General features: G+C 43.6%; 1 protein-coding gene across 3 annotated transcripts; it reads left to right on the top strand.

Moving 5' to 3' along the window:
* Positions 1 to 219: 219 nt before the first annotated feature.
* Positions 220 to 19,273, top strand: GOLGA7 (golgin A7). Of its 3 annotated transcripts, none has more exons than XM_081921388.1 (6): positions 220 to 296; positions 1,343 to 1,475; positions 5,224 to 5,376; positions 12,602 to 12,703; positions 13,526 to 13,588; positions 17,962 to 19,273. In XM_081921388.1, exons 1-5 carry the CDS (start codon positions 280 to 282, stop codon positions 13,571 to 13,573), a joined length of 453 nt encoding a protein of 150 aa, XP_081777514.1. In that variant the 5' UTR covers positions 220 to 279; the 3' UTR covers positions 13,574 to 13,588; positions 17,962 to 19,273. The 3 variants fall into 3 exon arrangements, with proteins under 3 accessions (XP_081777514.1, XP_081777515.1, XP_081777516.1); XM_081921389.1 differs by having other exon boundaries at positions 290 to 362; XM_081921390.1 differs by lacking the exon at positions 220 to 296 and adding an exon at positions 1,066 to 1,197.
* Positions 19,274 to 20,643: the final 1,370 nt, after the last annotated feature.

Below are 20,643 nucleotides of genomic sequence, written 5' to 3' on the forward strand. Positions count from 1 at the left end.
TTTTAATACACACAATTCAGAGATGCAGTTAAACGGTTTAATATATTTAATCATTAGACCAGCGCAACCCACACGGTTGCTGGAAGAAGAGCGAAGGGGAAGCAGCGCGTGCCGCGCGATGGGACTTGCTCGCGAGTAGGCGCGCCTCCTCCCAGAGCGAACCCGCAAGCGCCTCATCCCGCCAGCCGGACGGGCCCATCTCGCCTTTGCGTCTCTCTATGGCGCAGCGCGGCCCGCCGCTTTCCGGCCCGGCCTGGCCTCCGTCGTGACCGCGGGGAGATGGCTTTACGGCAGCCGTAAGTGAGGGCGTTGGGCGCGCGACAGAAGCTGGCCGTGGCGGCGGAGGGGCTCCGGCTCTGCCCGTGAGAGAGGAGCGGGAGGGGCTGGGCGGGATGGGGGGGTGGAATTGGCGGCGGAGACCCCAGGGGTCATCTAGCCCACCCCCCCGAGGCGCGGCGCCCTCGGCCTCGGGAGGGGCTCTTGCCAGGGCCGCTTCGGGCGGGGGTGGACTAGACGGCCCTGGGAGCCCCTCCCCAGTCCGAGGCTCTGCGCTCCCGCTTCCCGGGCTGGGCGGGTGCGAAGGCGACTCCAGGGGACTCTGCAAGCCCAAAGGATAAACTAGGGTGGCATTAGTTTTGAAAAAGGAAGGGGAAACAGTGCTACAAAAACAGTGTGGCGAACAAAAAACACACCTTCCATGTCCTTAAAAAGACATGGTTTTTTAGAGAGGGAGGTGTGATGGGTTGCCCTCCCGGATAGCATGAAATGAGGGCGTTGGGGTGTAACTTGAGTTAGTTTTCAGAGGAAAAGGGCCTTGGAGAATTGGTGTAGGTCCCAGGGAGGCTTAAAGGCCTGTCCTTCTGTGTATTAGATTGCAAAACAGCAATCTGCATGAAGATAATTACCACGGCTGCTTGAAGTCACAGTAACTTTAACCTTGTTGCCACACAGATCAAGTGTCTGTCCTTTTTTAAACTAAGGGTTTGGTACCTCTGGTATGTAGGACAAGTACATGGGCCCATTGTTCATCACAATGGTCACTCTGTACGGAACCAGTGAGTTGGTCACATGCAAGTTCTCCTGATGAATAAGGGGCAGATCCAGTGAAACACAGTCGGTGAGACTTCACTCCCTAAAGAGCACCCCTGGGTGGCAGTTTGGAGTGGGAGACCAGCTGGAATTTGAGCAGAGGCAAAGGTTAAGAGGGAGGTGAAGGGAAGGAATGACTGATCTGGCTGGAATTTGATGGAGGCTGAAAGGCTGTGGAAGGAAAGTGGGTGCCTGTCTTGATGAGGAGCCCCCTCACCAGCCCTGTGTATGTTCTCTTTCCTCCCACCTCTAGACTGGCCAGTTTGAGTTGCGAGATGAGGCCGCAGCAGCCGCCTGTTGCCAGCAAGGTCTTTGTCCAGCGGGACTACAGCAGTGGTACCAAATGCCAGTTCCAGACCAAGTTTCCTCCAGAATTGGAGAATCGAGTAAGGGCTCCGTGGTTTTGTTGTCCTTTGCAGTCTGACACAAGTGGGGGAGAGTTGGGTTACACCCAAGTTGACATATCCAAAGTTGATAGAAAGGGTGACTTTTCCACAGTAATGTTCATGATTCCAGTTTAAGTAATAATATAAAAATTGGAACATTCAAATTTATAAAATTAAAGGTGCACAGCAGCTAAAAGCAACCAATACAAACTTAGGTTTTGAAGTTTTGATGAAAATATACAAAGAAAAAGCAGCAATATTAAAAGCTAGGAAAACTAATTTTCCCTTCCTTTGGGAGTCCTAAAAAGCATTCTTATTCTTGTTTGGAACACAGAAGTATTTTTACGCACCCGTTAACTACACACTTCATTTTTTAAAAAAATGCCTCAAATTGGACCCACCAATTCCCGGTCAGAGTCTAGGTATCAGCTGTGTATGGTCTTTGGAGGGGTGTCAATCTGCCTTACTGTTTTTGTTTGCTTTCTAAAGTTCTGGCTGGCAAACAGGGACCAGATTTTAAATTAAGTGTGGGTGAAAGGGTCAGCGCTGCTTCCTGTGCCCAGATTTGCTCCTGCTGAATCTTTTTCTGCTCTTTTTGGAAGGATTCCAAGAGAGAGAGGGAGTCAGACAGGCAAAGTCCTCTCTCGGGACCAGGGTGATCTACCATCAGCTTTCCTTTGGAGAGGATCCTAGTCCCTTTTTTCTTTTGATTTTTAAATTTTTGTTTTAATTTTACTTGTAAACTAGTTTGGAACGATTGTATCCTGAAAGGCAGGAGAGATAGATAGATAGATAGATAGATAGATAGATAGATAGATAGATAGATAATTGTAACCATATGTAAATAAGTACTAGTGTGAAATCAACATTTCTTTTATTTATGTTATCCCTCAATGCACGTCAGCTACAGATGTGTGCAAAGTCCAAGTGATTGTGCATGGCTGAGGGCATAAACTCCTTATGTCCTTATCCTGGTGACAGTTTACATTTCTGTTACTGGGTGGGGAAGGTATTAAAAAGGCTGTGGCTCAATATAGAAGGAGGTGCCTGAAGTGTGTGATAAAGGGTTATATCCTTGGAAATAAGCGCTATAGTGAAGTGCTCTGTGAAAAACCCTTGTAGTCCAGTTTTGCCGCTGGCTTTCAATTGCCAATTCCTTTGCTCAAGAACTAAGTGTCATTATACATTCATACCTCGGATTATAGATACTTCGGATTGTGTGATTTTGAGTTGTGCACCACGCCGAACCCAGAAGTACCGGAACGGGTTACTTCTGGGTTTCGGCACATGCTAAATTGCGCTTTGTGCATGCGCAGAAGTGCCAAATCGCGACCTGCGCGTGCGTAGATGCAGCTCTGCAGGTTGTGAACGTGATTCCCGCACAGATCACGTTCGCAACCCGAGTGTCCACTGTATTTGCCTTTTATTTGCAATTACTAGAGACCAAGCTTTCATGGGCTGTAAGTTTCTAGTATCAAAATAAACTTGGGCTATCTAGTGAAAACCCAAGATCATGAACATCTTTGTGTTTTCTCTATTGATTGTCACTTCCTGTGTATAAGTTTTGCTGAACTTGTAGATCCAGCTGCACACTCAAGCCCAGGCAGTTAAAAGCAGCTGAGTTGTTCTTGAGTCACGTTATGTATGTGGAAGTTCTCTAGGTTACTTCGTGTGCCTAATGCAACAGTGACGTTGTATCTTCTCATTGGATTCTATTTGTATTCTTGGATGTTGGTTCACATTCTGCATTTGGAGAGTTGCCTAAAAGCCTGCATGCTTAAGGTTAACTTAGCAAAATAGTGCCTGGGGATGAAACTTGAAGTTTCAGCAATGGAAAATAAAGAATACAACTCCCTGCTAGACCAGATGTTTTGGGACTACAACTCCCATCATCCCTGACCACTGGTCCTGTTAGCTAGGGATGATGGGATTTGTAGTCCTAAAACATCTGGAGGGCCGAGTTTGCCTATGCCTGGTTTAGATGATCACCCATCACATGTTCCAAACTGAAGCAAGCAAGCAGGGGAAAGTGAAAGGGTGAAGGCGCAACTCGTCCCCAGACCCCATCACATTAACCTCAAAGTGGCTTTTTCTTCTCAGCACAGTGGACATTGTAGTCTATTCCAACAGTACAGTCATACCTCGAGTTAAATGTGCTTCAGGTTGAGCATTTTCAGGTTATGCTCCGCGGCGACCCAGAAGTAATGAAGTGTGTTACTTCCGGGTTTCGCCGCATGCGCAGACTCTCTAAATGACGTCATGCGCGGAAGCGGCGAATCGCAACCCGTGCACGTGCAGACGTGGGTTGCATTCGCTTCAGGATGTGAACGGGGCTCCGGAATGGATCCCGTTCGCATCCAGAGGTACCACTGTATTGTCCTGATCTTGAAGAGTTGAGGGTGTGTTCATAGAGCTGTGACACGGCAAGGGCACCACCTTCAATGAGCTTAGTTAGGTGAGACTTGAACAGGGGCTCTTAACTTACTACATGTATACAGTTGTACCTCAGAAGTCAAACGGAATCTGTTCCGGAAGTCCATTCAACTTCCAAAACGTTTGAAAACCAAAGTGCGGCTTCTGATTAGGAAGCCATGGAAACCCTGTGAGACGTTTGGCTTCCAAAAATAGTTCGCAAATCAAAACAGTCATTTCCGGGTTTGCTGTGTTCTGGAGCCAGAACGTTTGGGAACTAAGCTGTTCAAAAACCAAGGTACTACTGTACTGTCTTTCCTCCAGAAACTTACAACAGTGTTTTAACCTCACAAGAATCCAAGGAGTCGTCTTAAACTGCAAGAGCATCTTGCCCAAGGCGACCCAGTAGCTTAATCCTATGCACATTTCCTTGAAAGTTTGGCTGAGTACAAATGGGGATACTTACAAATAAGCGTGTGACAGATTGCAGCCTGAGCCTTGGCTTCCTGCAACTAAACGCCAAATGGTACCAGCTCAGAAGTTAAACAAAAGGAGACAGCGACTTAGTCCAGTTTTGATGCTGTCATCCTTAATGGTGGTGATAATAATGAAGCCATTGTCTTCCACAGTGAGATCACTGCCCCTACTGCCATTTGAATTCAGTTCTTCTTTAATTTTGTTTTGTTAGTTGGTTTGTATCCAAAATGGATTTGAAAGAAATTCATTTTCCAAGCCTTTTAGTGGACCTGTGCAGAGATTGTCTGAGGCCTGTTGTGGGAGTCTCCAGTCGGCAGGGAGACATGGGGTGTTCTTCACATGACAGTGTAAGTCCGGCAGGCTCATGGTGGGGGCCCCAAGTCAGCTTAGCCCTCCAGTCGCCAGAGCAAGTATAGCTGGCTGCCCCTCCCCACTGCACAGGCCTGCCAATTAGTACAGTGATACCTCGGGTTACATACGCTTCAGGTTACACACTCCGCTAACCCAGAAATAGTGCTTCAGGTTAAGAACTTTGCTTCAGGATAAGAACAGAAATCGTGCTCTGGCGGCACAGCCGCAGCAGGAGGCCCCATTAGCTAAAGTGGTGCTTCAGGTTAAGAACGGACCTCCGGAACGAATTAAGTACTTAACCTGAGGTACCACTGTATACTGCATGCAAATACTTTTTAAAGAATCCTGTTTGGGCCTGTATATAAGCTGACGTCTCCACTGGAAAACATTCTAGAAACAAAGGTTTACCTGTTGCTTAGCTATCACTGCACAGAAAACCATATATGTATTGGAGTTTGCTACGTGAACCAGGTTGAATGCCTTCTGCTAAATGTGATGCCTTTTTCAGGTCGACAGGCAGCAGTTTGAAGAAACAGTGCGAACTCTAAACAATCTTTATGCAGAAGCAGAGAAGCTTGGGAGCCAATCTTACCTTGAAGGGTGCCTGGCCTGCTTGACTGCCTACACTATATTCTTGTGCATGGAAACACATTATGAAAAGGTACATTGAGTTACTGTGACCTCTGGAAAGGGCAGGGTGCAACATGGGCAAACTGGAGTTGTCAATGGCAGAAAGTAATTCCACAAAAACAGGCACGTTAGTCTCTTGCAGCAATGAAGGCCAGTGGCACCATTATGTCCCCAGGAATATACTTTGCTCTCACTTTCTGGTAAGACTTAAGGGTGCTTGCCTGCCTGCCTTTAACAAAGGAAAGCACTGGGAAACAGCAACAGTTCCCTCTGCTAGTTGGCTTTCTGGCCCCAGCTGAATTTTCAGGATACTTTTCATAAATGGGTGGATGCATTTCCCTCCCATCAATCACTTCCTTGACATTATAAAGGCTATCCAACTGTCTCTTGGCCAGACAGTTCTGAATAAGAGGTGCTTTGCTTTCTCTCCTAAGCCAGCATGACATATTTATTTAGTTCTCCAGAGTCCATTTCCTCTCACCATGGTGCTTCTGTTTCTGAGATTATGTAATCTGGATTTGGTGCCTTTGTTACTTGCTTTTTGAGGTTACTCAGAATGCATTTATAATATATTGGCTTTCAAGAAAGGACACTCAAGGTATTTAGATCCAACCACAGTAAATATCCAAGTTGACTTTTAAAGTTTGCTGTGCTTGACTTAGAATAAAAGCACCCATTCCAAAGACCATAAAAGGTAAAGGGACCCCTGACCGTTAAGAATCATAGAATCATAGAGTTGGAAGAGACCACAAGGGCCATCGAGTCCAACCCCCTGCCAAGCAGGAAACACCATCAGAGCACTCCTGACATATGGTTGTCAAGCCTCTGCTTAAAGACCTCCAAAGAAGGAGACTCCACCACACTCCTTGGCAGCAAATTCCACTGTCGAACACCTCTTACTGTCAGGAAGTTCTTCCTAATGTTTAGGTGGAATCTTCTTTCTTGTAGTTTGGATCCATTGCTCCGTGTCCGCTTCTCTGGAGCAGCAGAAAACAGCCTTTCTCCCTCCTCTATGTGACATCCTTATATATATTTGAACATGGCTATCATATCACCCCTTAACCTCCTCTTCTCCAGGCTAAACATGCCCAGCTCCCTTAGCCGTTCCGCATAAGGCATCGTTTCCAGTTAGTTCTAGTTGTGACCGACTCGGGGGGTTGTGGAGCTCATCTCGCTTTATTGGCCAAGGGAGCTGGCATACAGCTTCCGGGTCATGTGGCCAGCATGACTAAGCCGCTCCTGGCGAACCAGAGCAGCGCACAGAAACGCTGTTTACCTTCCCGCCGGAGCGGTACCTATTTATCTACTTGCACTTTGACATGCTTTCGAACTGCTAGGTTGGCAGAAGCTGGGACCGAGCAACGGGAGCTCACCCCGTTGTGGGGATTCAAACTGCCAACCTTCTAGACGTAGAATAAAAGCACACTTTCCAAAGACCATACTTGAGTTAAATGCTTTTTTCTGTAAATGAATAATTTACTAATGCTTCAAAAGAGCAATAAATATTGTTGGCAGTTAGTTATTATCTGGATAACCTTGGCCTATGTTTCTTTAAATTTGCAGATTTTTCCACTGGTCCTGGCATTCAGGGTGCATTGAAGCTGTTCAGTTATTTAATAAAACTGCATAGTTGGATCAAGCTGCTTAACATGTTACAGATAAGTTAGGAGGCAAATTTGAAACTCAAAACAATATTTTGTGTTTCTATATGCCATCTATAAGCAGTATAAAATGTACCAGCTAACTAAACAGCAGAGCAAGACGTGGTTGCCTATGCAGCTGGCTATTTATGCAGTACTCGCCCTGATATTCAAAGCACTTTACTTTCATTATCCTGATAAATCTGCCCAACAATCTGTAGGGTCAGCCATTACTGCTGGGACTGAGGCAAGGTAATTCCTTGATCATGAGACTCTGCAAACAGGCCAGCACCACCTTCCTTCCTTCCTTCCTTCCTTCCTTCCTTCCTTCCTTCCTTCCTTCCTTCCTTCCTTTCTTTTGGTTTAATGTTTTTATTAATTTTCACACACAAAAACTAAATCATTACATTAAAGAAAAAATGAGACATTTAAATGAGACATTTAAAACAGCTATACACAATCAATATTAAATCCACATTATGGGATTACTTGAATCCCCCGACTTCCCTCCACTCCTTTCCCTTGGTTCCTTTGTATTATCTTCATTCATGCATGTCAAAAAAAAAATCTTTATCTCTAATTAACTCCAACTTTAAACATTGTCTATAACATTACAAGTGTTTTTAAAAATCCTGCTAACGTATTAACTTGCATACATTGCTTTTGTAAATATGCAATAAACATTTCCCATTCTTTTTTATATTTGTTGTCATCTTGATCGCTAAGTTTCCCAGTTAATTTATCCATTTCCGCATACTCCATTGACTTAGTTTGCCAATCTTCCTTGGTGGGGACTTCTTCTTTCCAGTGTTGGGCTAGCAGTATCCGGGCAGCCATTGCTGCATACATGAACAAATTCTTGTATTCTTTACATAAATCCATTCCTGTAATACCTAATAGGAAAGTTTCTGGTTATTTTAATTTTTTTCCAATTCATTATATATCATTTCCCAATTTTTAAAATAACTCATTGTCACCACATATGAAAAAACGTACCTTCTACTTCTTTACATTTCCAACACTTACTTTCTCTTGTTTTATACATTTTGGCCAATTTAACCGGTGTTAAATACCACCTATAGATCATGTAATTCTCTTTCAGTAAGGTGCAGGCTGTGAATTTTATATCATTCTTCCATAGTCTTTCCCAATCTGTCATCTGAATATTATGTCCCACGTCTTTTACCCACTTTATCGTAACACACTTGATCTCTTCATCCTTAGTTTCCCATTCCAACAAGTTCCACATTTTTGATAATAATTTAGTACCACTTTCTATTATTTCTCTCTGGAAATTTGAGATTTCATTGGTGAATCCTTTCTTTTTATCATTTTTGAATACCCCATTTAACTGAAAATATTGTTACAAGTCTGTTACCTTTCCTCTTCTTGAAATTCCTTCAATTTTAATTGGTTATTCATTTCTGTTAACAGCTCTCTATGTTGCCCAGTTAGGTTTCATATTTAATTTTTTCACGGATATTGCTTCCAGTGGGGAAAGCCACCATGGTGTTTTTGTTCTAGCAAATCTTTATATTTTTCCCAAACTTTAAAATCACAATTTTTATTATATGATTCTGGAAGTTTTTATGTACTTTTGCCTTCTGATACCACAAGTACACATGCCATCCAAATTTAGTATCATGTCCTTCTAAAACTAATAAATCTTTATTTTTTAATATTATCCAATTCCGGATCCAGCATATGCAAGAAGCTTCATAATATAATTTTAAATCTGGTAAGGAGAAGGCACCTCTTTCCTTAAGATCTGTTAATAATTTATATTTTATCCTTGGCTTCTTTCCTCACCAGATTTCACCTTTGAAATATCCTTCTGCCACTCTTTGAAACAGCTCACATTGCTTATCACTGGGATTGATTGAAACAGAAATAACATTTCCTTTTAAAAAAAAAAATAATAATTTTTATTAACCGACCAATCAAATCAAATCACATCACATAAATTGCGAATTACAAAGCCGAATTTTAAATTTTTGTTGGGGGGACCCATATTTCAAGTTCCAAAGGGGGATTCCGATCATCTTCTTGTTGCTGCGTTAATATCCACAAATCTGTCCAAATAATGCTCATAACTCTATCCAGTCTTATCTTGCTGTTTCCACATCTCATCTTGTTCGTATATTTTTCTTTTTTTCTTTATGATCTCTTCTGATAATCTCGAAAAGCAGGTAAACACCAATTATAATCCTGTGTGAATTTTTCCGTTTGTCCAATCATCATATCAAGATGGTTTCCATATATCATCACTTTCATAAATAACAACACTCTTTCCATCATTAATCTCGCAAATCTGTTGCTCTTTAGTGCCTCTGAGGAGCTTACCCACAATATGAAAACAAATCTCCTCCTCCTCCCAGAGATAAGTCTTTCAACAGAACTTGCCAAAATCGCGACGCTATTTTTTGCTGCGTCATTCCAAAGCTCTTATGCTTTCCACGATCTTCTTGAAACATGCTTTGGTTAGAAAATTATCTCCACACAGTCTTAAATCCACAGCTTAAGTCATTTAAAAGGCATTTCTGACTTGTGGGGGGGGGGGATTCTTGGTTAATCACATAGAGAAAAGAAAGGAAAGTTTTTCCCCCTCCCCCATCCAGTCCTGTTGCCGAACATACCGAGCCTTGGTGTGTCTTCTCTTTTTTTTCTTTTTTTTTTAAATTTTTAAAATTCCTTTATTTAAGAATATTACACAAATATATACAAATCCAAAAGAAATACTACATATATCCAGATCATCAAGAATAAGGAATAAAGTTACATATATCCAGATCAAGAATAAAGAGAGAAAAAGAGATGAGAAATAAAAAGAAAAAAAAGAGAAAAAAAGAGAAACGAGAACAAGCAACGAGATTGCGGAATAGAAAAAAGAAAGAAAAGAAATTTTAAGCCTTACACTTGCATACATTTGACTTCCATTTACCTCAGCTTAGGATTATGTAATCTCATATATCTTCTGCAGTTGTTCTTGTTGTATCTTTACACGTCATAGGAGTTAATTATCGTCTACTGTTAAATTCTTAATTCCAAGATTATTCTCAATATAATTTAGAAATTTCGTCCAATCATCTTTCAGTTTTACAATATTGCCATGCCTAATACATTGTGTTAATCTCGCCAATTCTATATATTGAAATAACTTCACCTGCCACTCTCCCATCGTAGGTATATCGGTGGATTTCCATTTTTTTGCTATTAAAATCCTCGCCGCGGCTGTGGCATATTGGAAGAAGGTCTGATCTGTGTTTTTTATTTCCTCCCCAATCATACCTAGGAGGAACGCTTCGGGTTTCTTGGGGAAGTTATACTTCAAGATTTTCTTTAACTCCTCATAAATTTGTCCCCAAAACCTCTTCACCTCATCGCAGGTCCACCAAATATGGAAGAAGGTCCCTACTTTATCTTTACATCTCCAGCAAGTATTGTCTACAGTTCTATACATTCTCCCTAGTTTTGCCGGAGTCAGGTACCATCGGTACATCATTTTGTCCAAATTCTCGCGCAGGGTGGCACACGCTGTAAATTTCATGCCCTTCTTCCAAAGGATCTGCCATTTATCATATCCTATCTCATGTCCTAGGTCTCTAGCCCATTTAACCATAACTCCTTTCACCACATCCTCTTTAGTATCGCATTCCAATAATTGCTTATACATTTTGGAAAGGAGTTTATTATTACTTTCTAATATTTCCACTTGAAATCTGGACTTTTTTTCTCCCATTCCCAGTCTCTTATGTTCACGCCACAATGCATTAATTTGATGGAAGTGAAACCATTCCTTAATCCTACCTTTCAGCTCATCGTATGTTCTTAACTTCCACCCTTCTTCTGTTTTGACTAAAAGATCCTCATACGTCCACCTTTCACCTGTCATATTTAGTTTCTTTATTTTAATAATGTCAACTGGGGAGAGCCACCAGGGAGTGCTTTTTTCAATCAGTTTTTTATTCTTATTCCAAACTTCTAATAGGGATCCTCTAATTATGTGGTTGGAGAAGCCTCTATGCACTTTACCCTTCTCCTGCCATAGGTAGGCATGCCACCCGAATCTTAAGTCAAATCCTTCTAGGTCTAATAGGTCTGTATCCCTTAAGGTGGCCCAGTCCTTTATCCAACATAGGCAGGCTGCCTCATAATAGAGTCTTATATTTGGTACTGCAAAGCCGCCTCTCTCTCTAGAATCTGTCAAATATTTAAGCTTCACTCTAGCTTTTTTTCCTTGCCATATAAATTTAGTCAAAGTCTTTTGCCAGTTCTTAAAGCAAGCGGAGCCTTTGATAACTGGTATGTTCTGAAACAGAAATAGCAGTCTCGGGAGGATACACATCTTAATCGATGCCATCCTCCCTGTCCAGGATAATTTCAATCTGTGCCAGGTGTCCATATCTTTCTTAATTTCTTTCCATATCTTATTATAGTTATCCTCCACCAGATTAATATTTTTCGGGGATAACCAAATTCCCAGATATTTCACTTTGTTCACTACTTTAATATCAACCTTTTGTTCCAGCCGTAATTTCTCCTGTTCAGCCAAATTCTTTATTATTATTTTTGTTTTCTTCCTGTTTAGTTTAAATCCAGACAGTTTACCGAAATCTTCCAAAAGTTCTACAGCTCTACTGATACTCTCTACTGGATTCTCTAGGGATAGGACCAAATCGTCGGCGTAGGCCTTTAATTTGTATTCCTTCTCTCCGACTCTTATTCCCCTAATGTTTGGAGTCTCTCTTAGTTTATTTGCCACTGTTTCTAAAACCATAATAAACAAAAAGGGTGACAAAGGGCAACCCTGCCTTGTACCTTTCATAATCGGGAAATGTTTGGACAAGTTATTGTTAATAATCAGCCTAGCCTGTTGGTCTGAATATATTGCCTTAATACCCTTCAAATAGGGGCCCACTATTCCTGCTTTTTCGAGGTTTTGTAATAAAAATTTCCAGGATACACAATCGAAGGCTTTTTCTGCATCAATAAAGATGAGGGCCGCTGGTATATCTGGCCTCGCCTCCAAATACTCAATAATATCTAAAACGTGTCGGACGTTATCCTTCTGCTGTCTGCCGGGGAGGAATCCCGCCTGGTCTTTATGGATATTTGGTGTGTCTTCTCATGTTTTATTCTTGTTCCTCCGACCCGTCTTGTTTCTCAGAGATCTCTTTGGTTAGCAGTCTTTACTCCCCATTCTTCCTTGAAATATGTACATTAGCTTCCTAATTGTTTCTTTTGAAGTTGCTGCAGCTAGAGGCAACGTCCAGGAGCACCGAGATCCGCACAAGGGCTTTCTGCCTAGTGCCCCCACCCCCTCAAATTCGGGGGTGGTATAGGGCACAGCAGGCAAGGGCAGTCCTCCACACACACTTGGGGGGGCCGGGACGCTGTTTACTCCCATCACAGCCTCTTAATTACCTCGTGTGGGTCGGAGAGATGTTATTGTCAGCCATCTTCCGATGCGCCCCTAGTGCCTCCCCCAAGAAATAACATTTCCTACAGGCGCTTGTAAAAGGACTTTACTACTTTAAACATGGTTTTGCAAACATAGTTTTGGGAAGCAGATTGGATGCAAATGCTACAGGAATGTTTGACTCTTCTTTCCCCAAGGTTCTGAAGAAGATTGCCAAGTACATTCAGGAACAGAATGAGAAGATCTATGCCCCACAGGGCATCCTCCTGACGGACCCCATTGAGAGAGGGCTCAGAGTTGTATCTTTTTCTGTGGCTTCCTAACCTTTTGTGCTCTGGTAGCTCTCATATCTGTTTGTGCCTTTGTAATAAAACAGCCTGTGACCATTAAACAAACAAATCCTGCTGGGATGAAATTAGTATTTTACTCCAGCTTTTGAGCAAATCTTGTTTTAGCCTTTGTTGTGTAAGCACAGCCCCTTAGCTATCTTCACAATTAGTGTTGGCCTAGGACTTAAGAGATTCGTGCTCCTCACTCAGCCAAAAAGCTCACTAGGTAACCTTATGCCAGTCACTCAGTCTTGGTCTTAACAGAGTTGTTGTGGGGGGAGTGGGGAAAGAACCTTGGATGAAAGGGTGGGATATGAATGGAACAAATCCCTTTCTTAGGTGTGGAAATCACTTCATACGTAATGATTGCTACTTCCGTTTTCGCTTGATAGCACATGGGGTGAAGCTGGCAGATAGAACCTTTCCATTAGTGCCTGTTGGCATCTCTCCTCCAGAATTCAAAGTGGGGGTGGGGAAGGGTTTATGCTAGTTCATTAATAGTATAACATTTGGAAAGAAAGAATTTGGCTGAGTCAGACTCATTGGCCCATCTAGCACAGCATTGTCTGCACTGGCTGGCAGCAGCTCTCCAGGCTTTGAGGCAGGGGACATTCCCATGGAGACCTTTGAGGACTGAGCCGGGTGTCTTCTGCAGGCAAAGCACTGAGCTGAGGTCCTTCTCGCCCCTTAAGTGGGGGTGGGGCAATATAAGATTCAGTACTTCACTATCTTGATGTTTTTACCCACATGCCTCTTCTGCAGTGTATTTTTTTTAACAGCCCTGCTGTGCAGATTGAAATTACCATTTATGAAGACAGAGGTGTGAATAGTGGGAGATAAATCCTGAGGTCCAAGGTAAGTGTTAACTGTAGATGCTGCTTTGTGATCTGCTTTTCTACAAAAGAAAACCCCACCAAAATAGTTTATTCCCACTGCTCCCACCAAAGAAAATGGTTTCTGCATTTAAAGTTCATGGGGAAAACAACCCTATGCTATTGCATTATGATTGTTTCACGTAGCCCTAAATAAGTGAAAATTTTAAAATAATGTTAACACCCTGGAGAGCTGTTCTAGCAGCAAATGAAGAAACAGAATTGAGAGCCAGTGTGGTGTAGTGGTTAAGAGCGGTAGTCTCCTAATCTGGAGAACCGGGTTCGCATCTCCGCTCCTCCACCTGCAGCTGCTGGGTGACCTTGGGCCAGTCACACTTCTCTGAAGTCTCTCAGCCCCACTCACCCCACAGAGTGTTTGTTGTGGGGGAGGAAGGGAAAGGAGAATGTGAGCCGCTTTGAGACTCCTTAAAGGGAGTGAAAGGCGGGATATCAAACCCAAACTCTTCTTCTTCTTCTTCTAATGATTCTTCTGGAATTATAGAATAATTAGACTTTTTTTATTTAATCTGATTGAGTATTATCTTCTGCCTATCACATTGAAAAGAAGGAAACAAGATCGGGAGGATGTGGAGGAAAGAAAAGGAGAACAGGGAGACTCACAAAACAGTGATAGCTGGTTTGGAGTAATACTGTTGTAGTCACCAAGAAGATAGAGTGCATACAGTGGTGCCTCGCAAGACGAAATTAATTCGTTCCGCAAGTCTTTTCGTCTTGCGAGTTTTTCGTCTTGCGAAGCACGGTTTCCCATAGGAATGCATTAAAAATCAATTAATGCGTTCCTATGGAAACCGAACCGCCCTCAGACCAGGTCTGGGGACAGTCTGTCCACCGACCTCTTCTGAAGGCTGGCGGGGGCGAAAGTCTTTGCTTCCCCCCCGCCTGCCTTCCCGGGACAGCGGAGACTTTTCCGCTGTCCGGGGCGATCTTAAAATGCTGGCGGGCGGCAGCGAAGGAAAAGGACAGTCCCGGGGCGATTTAAAAGCCCCCGGTTAGGCAGGCAGGGGGGGCAAAGACTTTTGCCCCCCGCCCGCCTTCGGAAGAGGTCCTGGACCTCTTCTGAAGGCTGGCGGGGGGCAAAAGTCTTTGCTCCCCCCCCCCCCCGCCTGCCTTCAAAAGCCGTCCGGGATAGCGGGAAGCGCTTCCCTGCTATCCCGGACCGCTTTTAAAATGCTGGCGGTGGGGAGCAAAGCCTTTCGCCCCCGCCGGCCTTCCTGGACCTCTTCCGAAGTCCGGAGGGGGGGGAAAGGCTTTGCTCCCCACCGCCAGCATTTAAAAGAGGTCCCCGAGATTTCCCTATGGGCTTTCGTCTTGCGATGCAAGCCCATAGGGAAAATCGTCTAGCGAAGCGTCGCAAAAACCGAAAAACCCTTTCGTCTTGCGGGTTTTTTGTCTTGCGAGGCATTCGTCTTGCGGGGCACCACTGTATTAAGGTTTTTCTTTGTATGCATGTTGCTTGTTTTCAGGATGCTGGTTCTTGGGTTCTGTCACCTAGTCATCAGTTTTGAATGGAGAGTGAATTTTCCCAACAACCTAGTGGGAAACCAGAATGTAACCCAGCACTGAAGGACAAACAGAAATCCTCAGCCGCTTGGCATGAGGAGGATTTCCTTTTGGACACTTTGTCAGAAATTGCATGTTGCCTTGCAGCTCGGCCCCCCCAGTCCGCCTTGCTGGAGGGTCTGCACGGAGCAGAGGGGTCCTTCCACCTTGCCCTCGAAGACTCCCTTGCCAGTTGTGGGGAAGTTTGAGCAAGTGGGCGAGTGGAAGCTGCCACGGACAGGATCCAGTCAGCAACTCCCCCCACCCCCCAAGAAGGTGTCTGATAGGTGGACCCCACCACCAGCTCGAGACTGCAAGGGGCCCCTCTGTTTCTGCCCAGGGGTTAGGATTGGCAGCCTGAGCTTCAATGGCTCAGAAATGGACTGGTGACAAGTCTGAGACTGAATAATACTTCCAAGAAATCAACCAATCTACATGTTGTAGATGTGGCACACCCACCTGGTACAAAGAAAGATGTTAAGAGATATTTAAGCTGGCTTTAGGACCATTGTTGAATAGCAGGAAACATGTGAAAGCAAGTGACAAGTCTGGTGAATTCACCAACTGGCAATAAAAATGCCATTATCAGGCCAAATAGGTCATTAAAGAGAACACCAATCTTTCTTGCCAGATAGGTGATTTATAATGCAAGGATCAATTTTTAGTTGATTGGTCAGTGTCCTCTATCAGCTCCTATGCTGATCAGAAAGAAGTTTCACTCATAAGCATGTGCAATTAAGAGTATTCTAGTTTGATCTATCTTGCCTTAAGTTGTGCATCTTCATTACTTGGGAGAGAAAAGTGAGATGAAAACCAAATTTGGGAGTTGAAATCTACCCTCTTGTATAGGCAGCAGCATTATTGAAAGTGAAATTCTAGATCTTTTATCCTGTCACAAGAAGGAGTGTACAGTGGTACCTCGGGTTACATACGCTTCAGGGTTAGGGTTAGGCCCCATTAGCTAAAGTGATGCTTCAGGTTAAGAACAGACCTCCAGAATGAATTAATTTCTTAACCCGAGGTACCACTGTAGTGCTGATGGAAGTAATTAGTTGAAATGACAAGTGATTTCCCCTATAAATCTAAAAAGTTTAACCAGAAGTCATTGTTCAAATGATTAACAAAGTGTAGTCCTGCTTATTGCTGCTGCTGCTCTTGTTTCGAAAGCAATTTCTGTCCAGTCTGTTGTTGGCTTCCCTGGAGGAAAATGTTGGCCCCTGACACCCTTTGGCTGCAGTATGACTGTTGCTGGTGAGCTTAAGAATAGTGCAGCTAGTCCATTGGAAGGTCCTGCTAATCCCTGAACTCTTGAGAGGAAGCTGTCATGTTAGGCTCTTGTTTTCTGTGGCTGTAATACACCCTCTTCCCTCCACGCCAGCTGCGTTTACTGCCACATCTGTTTGGCACCATCCATTAGATATGGCTCATTTGACAGTTGCTAGTACTTTCCAGAATAGTTGTAGGGATTTTGAGCAATTACATACACAAAGGACCTATGTTTTTGGTGTTCAAGCCACTGTGAAATTTCTAAACCTAAGGCACATAGACTGATGGTACATTTCTGAATAGCTTCATTAACTGCAAGTGTGTTTTATTTAGCATGATGATTTGAAGCTCTCCGGTAATGTTGAGGTAGAAAAGGAGCTTTGTAGATTCTCTGGCTGCCAAAATTGTCCTTTGGTCACCTTCCTCTTCCAGCCATCTGAGGTTGGCTTCCTGTCCACGGCATTTGTCCAGAATGGTCCACAGCTGTTGAACATGCACAGCAAGGATGCCATGGGGACCCTCATGACATAGGCACTCAAACGCCCCTTTGGAAATTGGCATTTGAGTGCCTGATGCTCATCAGAATGACACAGAGCTGGTACTTTATTTATTTAGTGCAGCGAGGCTCCTCACAGGGTCTCTGCCATGGGAGCATATTCACCCAGTGCTTTTCCAGCTGCACTGGCTCTCGGTGGAGTACAGGGTCAGATTTAAGGTGCTGGTTTTGACCTTTAAAGCCCTTCACGGCCTAGGACCCTCGTAGCTACGGGACCGCCTCTCCTGATATGCCCCCGGGAGGACCTTAACATCCATATATAGCAACACCCTAGAGGTCTTGGGCCCTAAGGAAGTTAGATTAGCCTCAACCAGAGCCAGGGCCTTTTCAACTCTGGCTCCGGCCTGGTGGAACGCTCTGCCTCATGAGACCAGGGCTCTGCAGGATCTGATTTCTTTCCGCAGGGCCTGTAAGACAGAGTTGTTCCACCTGGCCTTTGGCTTGGAGCCAATTTGATTCCCTCCCTCCCTCTCTTTCTTTTTTTCTTTTCCTTCTCCTCCTGCGATGAGGCTACATTTTAATATTTTAATGTTCCATTATTTTAATGTTGTATTTTATTTTTGTTTTTAAGTTGTAATCATTCATCTTGTTTTTATTATTGCTTGTAAGCCGCTCTGAGCCCAGCCTTGGATGGGGAGGGCGGGGTATAAATAAAATTATTATTATTAATAATAATAATAATAATAATAATAATAATAATAATAATATTTTATAAATAACCTCCAGCCAATCAGAGTCTGCTGTCACCCAGGCCAGTCAGATGGACTTCACCTGATGCAGGCCACGTGTAATAAAACCTTAAAGCAATTGCCCCTCTCTCTCCTCTGTCAGAACCACTGCTCCACAGGTTTGCAACACTGGTAACAGTACAAGGCTTCAAACCTTTAAAGTCACTGAAAATTTTACCTTCAAAACACAAACATATCTGAGATGTTTTGTTTTAATCTGTTTAACTCAGCTCTCTTTCTTCCTAGGTTCCAGCTTTTGTTCCAGAAAGTTCCCCTACCTCCTCCATCATAACATCATTCCTTTCTTCTGCCGCCAATCCCATGGTGCCATCTACCACAAAGACTTAACTTCTCAAAATCCTACTCCTTCACAGCAAAATCCCATGGACAGGATAGCATTCATTTTGTGTCATATGGGTAAGACAAAAGCAATGGCGTCTGCCTGGTAGCTTTAGCTTCCAAGGACCAGTTGAGCAGCCATACGATTCAGTGGGCACAAGACCAGACTGGAGTCGGTTAAGGGCTGAGTGGCTCCTTTTGCAAGCGCTCGGATTTTGTCAGCTGTTCGGGAAGAAAGCAGCAGTGCGGCATAGGCAGCTGAATCTCCAGAAATGAGGCCCATGTTTGTGAAGTGGCAGCAGGGTGTTTCTCTGCTTGTTCAGAGGAGACTTGGAACAAGTACCATCTTGAGTTGAAGCCTCCTGTGGTGGTAACAGCAACAATGCAAAAAGGCTTTCATTTTTAACACTTCACCAAGAGCTAGTGCAGTCTTCGGGACACGAAGTCCTCTGCTTTCACTGTGTCTTTCAAGAGAGGAGGTCAATGGTTTGTTTCGTTTAATGCGCAGAAGTGCGGCAGCCCAAATGTATGCTGTGCCAGTCAGTGTAACCGCCCCCTGCTCTCTCCACCCCTTTTCAAGTGTTGAATATGTGAGCTAGGTAATAAATGGCTTTTTCAGTTTTGTTAGCAGTTAAAAAGTTTTAGGGCAAGCTGGTAACTTGACTAGAAATGGTGTTATGATAGCGCTTTGTTTTAGATCTCTCTCACAGTGTGCAACTCAGCAGCCTGTAGTACTTCCACTTGCATTCAACATTCCTCTAGCAACACTTACAAAACATATAGAAGATTTTAGTCTTCTGAGTTGATACCTTCTTATGGATTAAGTGTTTTTCTCCGTTCATCCAAATGGGCCCTTGAGTAGAGGCCAGCAAGAGTCGCTTAGCCGCTTGACAGTTGCTGTCACCTCCCATGTCCAGGAATTCAAGGCTTTGCCAAACGAGACCACCTACAAAACGGATAAAATATTTCACTTCTTGAGCGATTCAAAAAGCCAGTAGTGAATCAGGGTCTTTAGGTGGATTATTCTTCAATACCTATTTGCCGGTTTCTTTATCCTTTCCTCTAGAAGTCTGTTTAATATTTAAGTGTACAAAACACCTGTTGTTGTTTTTCTAAACTGTAACAGTGTTCTGCCTTTTGCACCCGTTACAATCAGTTTTGAGAAATATTAATGGATTGGTAACTTTTTTTCTTAAATAAATTTTGTCATTTGTTAGCACTGATCTGAATTTGGGTTTATTTTCTTCCACAAAAGTTAAACCAATGACATTTGGAGGGAATTGAAGATCCCCTCTGCTACTCAGCCTGCCCATGGCCTTATTTGTATGTATACATTAACTTGCATGTTACAGGTATATTTGTGGAGACACATTTTTGGGGGATCTTTAATGTGAATATTATTGCACACCAAGGAAATCATTGCACTGCACTTATACATCCTCAGTTATTTGGAGGAATTAACAAAAGACAGAATCCCAATGTCAATTCAAATAAAATATTTTTATTTATTTGCAGCCAGAATGGTGTGCAGTGAGTAAAACGCCTTTGCTTCTTGAAGCTCTGGATTGCAGCATTAGAGGATAGAAACATGGCTAATGATTGCAAGAAAATACCTAACCCCATATTGATTGGGCCAATAGCTTACACTTCCCTTTTTTACTATGGTAAAGAAGAGACCAGCTTCCCTCATAACTTAGTACCTTCCAGGTGTTTAGGACAACTCACTCTGGATTGTACCTATGGGTCCCTTCCAGACTTGTGATCCTGCACGTGTGAAGTTGGAATCTTTTGAGAGGAAACCATTATTGAACTGATCTCACAGTCTTGTTACACAAAAGTTTGCCCCTACTTAGTTTTTTCATTTCAGCTAGCTATTTCAGATGGGAAAAGTTGTTTTGCTTATGCACAATGAGTTGGAATTGGTTTCTGCTTTCCTGCAAATCAGCCAGAGATCTCCTGGTAGATCCCAAGCTATTTTATGTGCCCCAACCTGTCCTATTGTACAGCAGATTTTCTAGTTCTGACAACACAGCATGAGATGGGAGTTAAGATAAGGTTACCAGATTTTTTTCAATGAATCCTGGGACACTTTAAATAAAATAAATAAATACTATGTTTGGGACATTGATGCTGCAGCAATGGCGGTGGCAGAGGGGCGGCCGCCAACTTGACCTCAACTGCTATGTTTCCCCTTCCTCTGAGGCTTCTAGCTCCTTTCTCAATGAGCCTGGGCAGCCCCTGAGTTGTTGGTTCTTCGGTGGTGGTGGGGAATGGAATGTGAAAGGCAAAGGAGGGCCAAAGGCTTGGGCAGCGCGATGCCTCTCTTCCCATCGGAGCAGCCCAATCCCATTCCTGCTTGCACGCAAGCTCTGATGGGCAGCGTGAAGCCTCCCTTCCCAGCTGAGTTGCTGGGGTCAGGGAAGGTGGAGGCAGCCCGGAAGGTGCATCTTTGAGCCCCTGCACCACCATCATATGGGGACCTCCGAGCAGCTCCTGAAGCCAGCCAGAGCCAACTGCTGAGACTGCGTTTCCCGGGGACGTTTGATGAAATCTGGGGACATTCCAGGGATGGAATTTGTCTGGGGACTT

Source organism: Podarcis melisellensis (genome assembly GCF_964234715.1).
Source record: "Podarcis melisellensis genome assembly, chromosome: 8".
Lineage (NCBI taxonomy): Eukaryota > Metazoa > Chordata > Lepidosauria > Squamata > Lacertidae > Podarcis > Podarcis melisellensis.

Coding starts and splice junctions, on each gene's coding strand:
- GOLGA7 (XM_081921388.1), top strand. Junction 1,476..5,223: donor CTCCAGAATTGGAGAATCGA/GTAAGGGCTCCG, acceptor TGCCTTTTTCAG/GTCGACAGGCAGCAGTTTGA. Junction 12,704..13,525: donor TTGAGAGAGGGCTCAGAGTT/GTATCTTTTTCT, acceptor CCTGCTGTGCAG/ATTGAAATTACCATTTATGA.